This window comes from Populus trichocarpa, chromosome 10, assembly GCF_000002775.5.
Source record: "Populus trichocarpa isolate Nisqually-1 chromosome 10, P.trichocarpa_v4.1, whole genome shotgun sequence".
NCBI classification, from domain to species: Eukaryota; Viridiplantae; Streptophyta; class Magnoliopsida; order Malpighiales; family Salicaceae; genus Populus; species Populus trichocarpa.
The window spans coordinates 14441778-14451436 of record NC_037294.2 but is presented as its reverse complement, the minus strand read 5'-3'; the positions used below and the strand labels follow the sequence as shown (position 1 = coordinate 14451436).

General features: G+C 36.1%; 1 protein-coding gene across 3 annotated transcripts; it reads right to left on the bottom strand.

The window, feature by feature from the left end:
- Positions 1–2885: 2885 nt before the first annotated feature.
- On the bottom strand, positions 2886–9426 carry LOC7489360 (serine/threonine-protein phosphatase 2A 65 kDa regulatory subunit A beta isoform). Of its 3 annotated transcripts, none has more exons than XM_002314841.4 (13): positions 9262–9426; positions 8582–8986; positions 7759–8005; positions 7339–7451; positions 6347–6426; positions 6050–6191; positions 5850–5930; positions 5254–5358; positions 4664–4846; positions 4083–4175; positions 3620–3759; positions 3463–3529; positions 2886–3318 (listed from the first exon to the last, which is right to left on the bottom strand). In XM_002314841.4, exons 2-13 carry the CDS (start codon positions 8972–8974, stop codon positions 3199–3201), a joined length of 1764 nt encoding a protein of 587 aa, XP_002314877.2. In that variant the 5' UTR covers positions 8975–8986; positions 9262–9426; the 3' UTR covers positions 2886–3198. The 3 variants fall into 3 exon arrangements, with proteins under 3 accessions (XP_002314877.2, XP_006378496.2, XP_024466720.1); XM_006378434.3 differs by having other exon boundaries at positions 8582–8998; positions 9262–9425; XM_024610952.2 differs by having other exon boundaries at positions 8582–9011; positions 9262–9407.
- Between the last annotated feature and the right edge of the window lie 233 nt (positions 9427–9659).

Genomic DNA, 9659 nt, shown 5'->3' with positions numbered 1-9659 from the left:
CGTTGAGCTCGTGGCCGTGGGTTTTGATGTTGAAGTCGAGAGGGAGGCGAAAACAATGGTTTTTAGATCTGGAGTGGTGAGGCTGGGAGAGGAAGCAACGATTTAGGAGAGAGGTTTCTAAATTTGTGAGAGAGAATAAAGCAGAAGAGGTTAAAGAGAATGGCTGCTTATAAGGGTTGATGACGGGGCAAATGTGATGACGTGGCATCTATTTTAATAGAGCCAAATTATAGCCTATAGGATGCGACCACCTTTGAGTGCTTTTAAATTTCCCGCGAGCCCATTGAACGCCTAGTTATTTTATGTGGGCTTGGCTTTTTGTGAAAAAAAGTTGGGTAATGGGTAGTCAATACGATACGGGCCTAACTCAATTATCTACTCGGCCGTTTAAATGCCATTTGGTTTGAATATTATGGGCCTTAATCGGGCTACCTCGACATGTAAGGCAGGTGAGAGAGTATCCTGATTAATGATGGATAAACACATTTACTGAAGAAAGTTTTTATTTTATTTTATTTTTCAAATTTTCAAAATCCGTCAATGGAATGTTCCATCTGTGGTTGTGTATATATTTCCTTATGGTTGGGGTTACTGGAAAAACAAAAACTCTGATATTTAAATCAATTTGATTATTTTGTTAAGTAGGTTAGAAAAATATTTACACATATATATCTTATGAATTCGAAAGAAATCTAACAATCTGAACCCTTTCTGTTAGAGTGGTCAGGTTTTAGCTATATATAATTCACCTATCTAGAGAAACTCGACATTTTATCTTCTAAGACAGTTTTATAACAAGTCAGGAATTATTATTTTTTTATTCTCAGATATTGGTAAAGGTTGTTCCAAAATACTAGTGCAGTATTTCTTGCGCATGCATGTTATATAACAGCCCTGCCAGTAGTCAAATAGAACATGTCCAAGTACTGATTCTAGTTCACGATCAAAGCTTTCACATATTTGGTGATTTAGTTTTAAGTGGTTTCTAATTAAAACAGCCTCGCAAACTGATCGGCCAAAAAAACCTGGACAACAACCTGTCCGTCTAGGCCTTGTCCCAGCAACAAACCGCAGACAGCTATGTTGTCTGTTGTTTGTTTCTGGTTGTCACATGGATCGGGCCTCAATCTTACCCCTAACTATCTTGATTGGGTCCAAATCCTATGTGAATTTCACGGGAGCTCAACACCAGCACGCACCCATTTACGCCTTGTTAGTATCAAGGCGCTACGATCTCTATGCTTACAAATGCACGAATTATCAGTGTGACGCGTAATTTTCTCACCAATAATTATCATAGATGTACCTCTCACCAATATTATAGTTTTGAGTTCAACTGGTTAGATTTTAAATTTGTTTCTCAAAATTTACTAGTTCGAGTCTCACAAACCTCAGAGCCACTAGAAACTTACATAGTTGTTAATTTCATGACACGAGAGATTAATTGAAGTATACGTAAACTGACCTGAACACCCACCTTAATCTAAAAAAAAAAAGGTTAAATCTATACTCAACAACTCATGTTACATGTCACCACTCATGTTAGAACCGTCATCTAAAAAAAAAAGGTTAAATCTATACTCAACAACTCATGTTACATGTCACCACTCATGTTAGAACCGTCCCGGTGAGATCTTTTTAGTGGTGAGGCGGTGTCCACATAGAAGCGATGATGAGTCTCTAACAAACTTTTATTTCTTCTCCTTCTGAGTGTAATATTGATAGCTTATTTTTTTAAAGTTAACTATTGCCAAAAAATATTTCATCTTATTTACTATCGATATCTTTTCAAATCATATTATTAAATTAATTAAGTTTATTAAACCTAGTTAGATCAATTATCCAGATCTTATATTTTTCTATTTTTAAAAAAAGATATTGGCATCACCTGAATATTTTTTTGTATTAATTTTTTTTTAACTTTATAGCACACCACAGACCACCTATCTAGTTTTCACTAAAACTGATTCAAGTTGATCTAGGACACTCTTCATTCAATCCTTGGAATCCAATGGGAGCATCTTCTAGTCATAATAAAAGTCAGAGGCTTCCAACTCTGAGGGGTAGCTCAACTGGTCAGGTCTCGGGTTTGTTTATCAATGGTCACGAGTTCGAGTCCTCTCAGAGCCACTAGAAGCTTACATGATCGTTAACTTCAGAACCCGTGAGATTAGTCGAGGTGCGCACAAGCTAGCCCGGACACCCACGTTAATAATAATAATAAAAAAAAAAGCCAGAGACTTCCACTCCAAAAATCAAATGTTCCCCTAAACCTTTGGTATTGTTTGAAATTATAGTAAATGTTGTTTTTTAAAATATTTTTTTTAGAAAATACATCAAAATAATATATTTTTTTAATTTTTAAAAATTTATTTTTGATATCAGCACATCAAAATGACAAAAAAAAAATTCAAGCAAAAAAATTTATTTATTTTTAAAACATAACTAAACCATAAAAACAAACACAGCCATAGATAATTTTTTTTATAATTCATTCATGTTGTTTTTTAAATATTGACTAGTGATATATAATTTTTTTATAATTCATTTATGTTGTTATTTAAATATTGACTGCAAAAAAAAAAAAAAGCTTAGGAGGGCATACCCCTTGGTTCTGTCCAAGTAATAACTACTATATTTGATATTATAACAAATATTTTTCACGTTAAAAAAGCAAGAGCAAACACCAACTAAATGGTTTAGAAAGTGATTGACATTAGATTTCAATTTTCTTTTAGTTAAAATTTAAATTTATTTTTACTTCAAATTAATATACTAATATAAAAAATTTAAACATTACCACATTCCTAAACACGTTACTTAAACCATGTCAGGCCATACGTTCAGTTCACTGTTTTGGGCTCCACTCCTTAAAACGGAAGTAGTTTCATGAAAAATATCTTTCTTAAGGAAAAAGGATACAAAGAAAGGGGGAAGGGGATACAAAGAAGGCAAAAACAATATTTCTCGGGGGGTTATTAGAGGGGAAAAAAATATTAGGGCGGTTCAGGAGCCAAAAGAAAAATAGCTTTTTACATGCCAGTCACAACTCACAAGAGATACAATTGCCTGCCACTCGAAACGTTAGCAAAGACGAAACCGATTCGATGAGCAGAAATTATGGCAACTCCAACAAGGGTCTTCACTTCAGTACAACATGGGGTTCACCACGAGATTCCAATCTTACAAAGAGTCTGACTAGCTAGACATCATGACACTATCAATGGTCTGAAGAGCTTGGTTTGCGAAAAAACGGACATCGACATCTGGGTCCTCACTGAGCTCAACCAAACAGGGACGGATTGTCTTCTCTGCAACCTGGGGGAACATAATTTACAGCCCAATGAGGTTTAAAAAGTGAAAGGACACCCATGGACAACATAACCAGTACTTGCATAAAACGATGAACAGATAAAAAAGGAAAAAAAGAAGTAAAATATTGGCTGAAAAGAAAAGACTTACAGACTGATCAACTATTGGAATGAGGGATTGCAGCACCTTCGCCACATTGAACTTCATGTTTGACACCCTGCATAGTGTAATCAAGTCCCGCATTCAGAAACTGCCACTTAAGACACAATTTTACAAACCACATTGACAAGTTCCACATATCCATTACCTGTCTTTCGATGCATTGACGACCACTGGCAGCAGTTTAGAACATGTAATTTCTGAACCCATGACAGGAGCAAGCAATGAGACAGCTCGTATAATTGTCATCCGGTACAAATAATGGGGATTGGTGCTCATCTCCAAAACCTGCACAAGCGAAATGAGACAAATGTCACCATCCAGTTCTGGATGATAAGAACATAAATTTTATGTGAAAGAATTTGAACACAAAAATCATGCCAGAAACTGCTAAAAAAAATGACTGCACAGTTAGCTTGTTAGATTGAAGCAGAAAGAAACCATCGAATAATCAGGAAAGATGCTAAACCATCACCACAGGATTTATATTGATCATAAAGTACGGTGTAACATTCAATAAGTCCAACCCCACCATAGGGGAATAAATAGCAATGAAATGTCAGAATCATAAGACAAAGTGGTGAAATTCAAACAAACACTGTAACACAGACCTGTGGAATTATGTGCTCCATTGCCCACTCAGGACCAAATTCCTCAGCAAGGCGCTTTAAATTGTTTGCAGCAGCATCGCGAATCGAATAAACCTGCAGAAATATCCAGACAAGATGGTTCCAAATAAACCATTTAACCTTCATGAGAATGTGATTGGCAGAAACGAGCTTAATTACAATAGTAAAGGATTATATAGAAATTCAAAGATTGTTTTTCCTTTTCTTTGAAAAAAAAAAAACCCTCCAGAAAGCAATACTAGAGGAAAATACAACAAAACCAAAAGTAAACAAAGGCTAACAAACTACTTGAACAAGATTCATGTAAAGACTTCAACACAAATTCCGAAGAGCTGAAATCCTCATAAAGACCTGAACATTCTAGTTCTATGATGCACAACTTTTATCCATCTCTTTGAAAACAAATCACTGAAAATCTTATTTACATGAGAAATTTTAATCATTGAACAGAGATGCATCAAACAAGCGTACAGAGAAAAACTGAGATTAAAAGTTGTCTAGTACAATACATAAGCAAAAGTGAGAACTTTAACTGTTGTCACACATGATGTGGAAATACAAACCTTATCCTGTAACCACTGCATGCAAAGAGCGCCAAGTTTATCATCAAAGAACCCAACACCCAATTGACTTGCCAATAAAGGAATGTACTCTATAATTGCAAGCCGAACCCTCCAATGCCTATCCTCTGCAAGCTCAACAATTGCTGGCAATAGTGATTGGGATAGTAGATCAATCCCAATAACCTGCAGTGAAGATTATTTCCACATTATCATAGGCAATGAGGAAAAAATTGCATTTTGGTTACATGTTTACTTTGAGCTAAAAGCATGCTGAGCAACATTTCTAAGAGCCCGCAGAACCAAAAGAAAGGTCAAAACTATATCATGTGTTCTGGCAGTGATTACAGCATTAGCCTACTTGTTTATATTGGTATATCCAAGTAATGGAAATCAGACAAAATCTAAGGAATAATTATTGCAAAACATGTTTCAAGGAATATTTGGATTTTTTTGACAACAGAGAGCTTCAGAGCACTCATTTAGGCAAAAAATGCAATCTATCAAGCAAAACCAGATGACAGAGATGATTGAGCTGGCCCATGTGACACAAAAGACTGAAACCCCTTGAGCTGTCTTAAGTTGTTGCAAACCTGATTGACTTGATCAAGCTTGCTGATGATGTTCAGTCGCACATCAGGAAATTCATCCTTCAAGAGGGATAGAAAAATTGGAAGAAGCTGTTCGATTGTGGCATCCTGCATTGACAAACAAAATAAAGTTTAGAAATCCATTCCCAGGAATTTAGACAATTTACATTCATGCACTAGGAATTGAAACAGGAAGAACAATGATATGGATAAAATAACCAAGGATATTTGACAATACCATGCAAACAATACCACTTCTTAAACAAAATGAAAACCAGACAGCTAATCAGCTATATAAATTTACAGAAATGAGAACTATGAAACGAGGACTGTTAAATGGCCATCTATATAGCATCTACAATACAGCATGAAAATATCCGAGTAAACCTAGCAAAATTGGCCCAAAAGATACATCTCTATCTATTTCAAAACTTTTCATATATCATCCAGAACTTGAAGAAAAATATGTGGTTGAAAAGCTTCATATGACTCAAAGTCAGATCAGGACAAGATCATTTAAATAAATAACACGTCTTACTGTACAAGAACCACGTGAACAATGACAAGGTCATGGACAGCCCACTACATTACATTCTCACCTTCCCCAAGACAGGAGCCATTCCCATTATAACTGAAGCCAAAGCAGAGCGGACATGCTGGGAAGAATCTGATGACAGTTCCTGAAAAATAAGTGAGAAAACTACAATTAAAAGAAATATCAGGCAAAAAATCAGTTCATGCTTTAACAAGAAACAACATACTCAGGTGCAGAATTCTAAAGTTTGAAATGGATATGCACCTTCACACAGGGGAGAATATGCTGAATAGCATGTTCTGGACTTAAAATGCGGCAGAATTTAGTTACTTTTCCAGCAGCTGCTATACGTACTTCAGCCTCGTTATCACGAAGTAACCGCACATATGCAGGGACCAAGTCCGTCCTTAGAAACAATTACCATAAACAATTTTTTTTTATTAAGATACCACAGAATCCATCACTAGATCACCATCAAACATGGAATTGGAACTTAACAAAAGAAAATGGGCACAAAAGTACATCTGCATTTAATCCAGCAATTTCAAGTTAGATAGACACCTGGTAGGCTCAGGCCCCACAGCTTCACAAAGTTCATACAGTTGATTTGCAACCATGTAGCGTACACGCCAAGACTTGTCCTACGCAAAGACAATAACAGTTGATCCCAATATGAAACAAATTGAAAGATAAAAGCTAGAAGCTCGCAGAATCAGCAAACAGATATCATATTACAAATGCCACAAGGCAACGTATAAACTTTTTCTTCCAATATGGTATCATATTGGTACAAAGTTTTATCCAATAAAACTTTAATAACATTGGATGTAATCCAGTATAAAATTCCATCCCTCATCCTAGCAAATTCATACATATCTTCCAAGTTGTCAATGACTGCCAGCTTTTGGGCCAAATGGTTTGAATCAGTGTTATCCAAAATGTGGTGCATTCTGAATTGTGGCACAACTTCTGGGACATGGTACACATTAATTTATGGCACAGAGGGAGGGAGGAGCTTTATTGGTGCATATTGGATGGTGGTACACTTTAAACCGCTTATATGGGTTTTTCCTAAGGGTTGAACCTGACACAAGGCAAGGTATCAGGTATACCCATATTTATATTTCTAGTATAATGCCTAAGGCAATAGAACAAGTGTGGTGGTAGTTTAAAAGGAGAGGAAAAAGAAATGGATAGGAAGCTTCCATTACTTAGGGAGGTCAAGTCATCAAATTGGGCTGGAAGAAAAATGTACCATGAATCGGGACATGTGATCCGGATAACGGTGCAGGGGGTAGCATTATCCTGGTAACTCTGGTTCAAATCACCTTATCCACAATTTAATAAAACCAAGAGAAGAAAATATCTATCTTTAACATTGATTACTGAAATGGATGTTCAGTAACTTGTTACTCTAGTTAGGAATTGAAAGGTCTAGACCTTACACACCAAACAACAATGAAAAACCAAAATAATTCCAGCAAACTAAACAGAACACAAGAAAGCATAAACTACATTGCCCCTTTTGTTGGATCTATAAACTTCATTAATACCTGAGAGAAATTAACAATAACAGGAAGAATGTGTGCAACACAATCCTGAGGCTCCAATAATTTCCCAAGAGCAGCACAACCCTCGACAGCCAATAAACGAACAGAATCTTGATCTGAAGGATAAAAATAATATAATTAGTACATATATGAAGAAATCCAAACACATCTTATTAAAAATGCAAATTGATGTCACTACAAACTATGGTATTGCATATATCAGAATATTATATTATAAACACAGAATTCGTGATACCAAGTTCATTTCTCATGCATTGTTGACTATTCCACCATTCCAAGTCAAAACTTTATACGAGTTCCATGTGCAGTCAACCACGTGATAGTAGTTATCTTAACCTTATTCCATGTTCAACATGCCCAGTTCAAAGCACACTTCATTCAACATATTGAAAGTTCAATTACCATCTTGGGTAAGATCCTCAAAAATTGACAGGATGTCAGCCTTCAAATGCACAGATTCAACAGTGGCAGCAAATTTCCCCAAATTAGAGGCCGCAGACCTCCTAACCATGGGCATGTCATCTTGACACAACTGACTGTATATTGACCGCAACTCTGTCTTCAACATCTCCGGGGCGCTAGGGTAGGCAATATGAAATAGCCCACATGCAGAAACTCGAGAGGTAAACCATTCCCCAGCTGCCAGTCTCTGGAGATAAAATTTAACAATAAGGTAATGAGGGTAGGCAAGAGCAGGAGAATAAAGTAAATCAGTAGTTAACACAAATAGGACACATCCAAAATCACAGTATATTACACTCCTCGGGGGTTCAAAACATGAGTGAAATCTCTCTTTCCCAAACATGCATACAAACACAAATACAAGTGCCATAGCAGGCCACAGAGTAAATGCACATTTAGGATATAAGTTGAATAAATTGGAACTATGGAAGAATCAAATGGTCGTTCCATACTGCAATTCATTCAAACTAATTAGTTTCCAATTTTGTCTCTTTTTTTCGTTTTTCTGTAATCTTCGTATCTTTGGAAGAGCAACAAAAAAAAAAAGCAAAAAAAAAGGTAACTCTCACTAAGATGAGAAATAGCAATATGTGATGAATAGGACAGGCATGAGTAACCGAAGTAAATATAACAATCTAGCAAAGACGAACAGGGTTTTTAAGAAAAAAAAATGAAAAATCATTATGCTGGGCAGGTAGATGCAATTAATTAAATCATATGGAATTAGCATTATTACAAACTCAGCAAAAGGAAGTTGTCTGACCTTGACAAGAGGAATGAACCAATCAACCAGGTCAGTCTCCCTCATCTGAGATCCAATCCTACACAGCGACTCCACAGCTTTATCTCTCACACAGGTTTCCTCAACAGTGCAGAGAGTCTCCAGAGGTGGGAGCAAAACATGAGCATACTCAACTCCCCCAACATAAGGAATAAACACCCCCAATTCCTCCGCCAATGCAAGGAGTACCTCATCATCATCATCATTATTTTCACTCAAAAATGGAATTAACTCCTTCCGGGTTCGTTCCTCCCCGAGAGCACGTGCAATAGTCGATAGTCTACGTATCGAGTTTAACCGTAGCTGAATGTCATCATTCTTTAACTCATCTATCAAAACGGCTATAGGATATAGTGGTTCTTCCATCGTTGACATTATATCCAAGATCTGTAACAAACCCTAGAATTCAAATCTATCGATTGATGAATATAATATATAATAATAAACAAATCAGATTGATAGATTTGCTAGGAAAAAGGAACAGGCTAATTTTTGCAGTTATAATAAGAAAATGAAACCGTCGAGAATCTTGAATTGAAAAAAAAAAATAAAGAATTTAATTTGATATGGTTTATGCGCAGTTTTTTTCTCTGACAACCAAACAGAGAAAGTAAAGGGTTCAAAAACAAATAAAAACCGAGGGAAGTTGGGAGTGTTCTTACCGATCTGAAATGCGTTCCCGCCGGTTGCCTCTGAATAGTTACAGAAGCTGAGAGAATTTATTAATCTCTTTTTTATGTGATGATTTTTGTACTATAGTTTCGAGTATTTATATGCCTTTCTTTTTTGGGATTATTGTTGTTGTTAATACCAAACTACCTTAAAGTGAAGCCCGGATTTTGTATGTAAATACTTGGATCCTTGTGAAACGGGCTTGGGCCAAGCAAATTGCCCGTGTTCTTCTCTTAAGCCCGAGGCTAACAAGCTACGCCACGAACACTATAATGCTTCATTACATTTCTCTGTGTTGATTGTGAGATTTTTAAAATTATCTTGTGATCAATGACTGCAATTGCAATGATTTATTACATTCATTGCAAGTATCGTATAAAAAAAATCA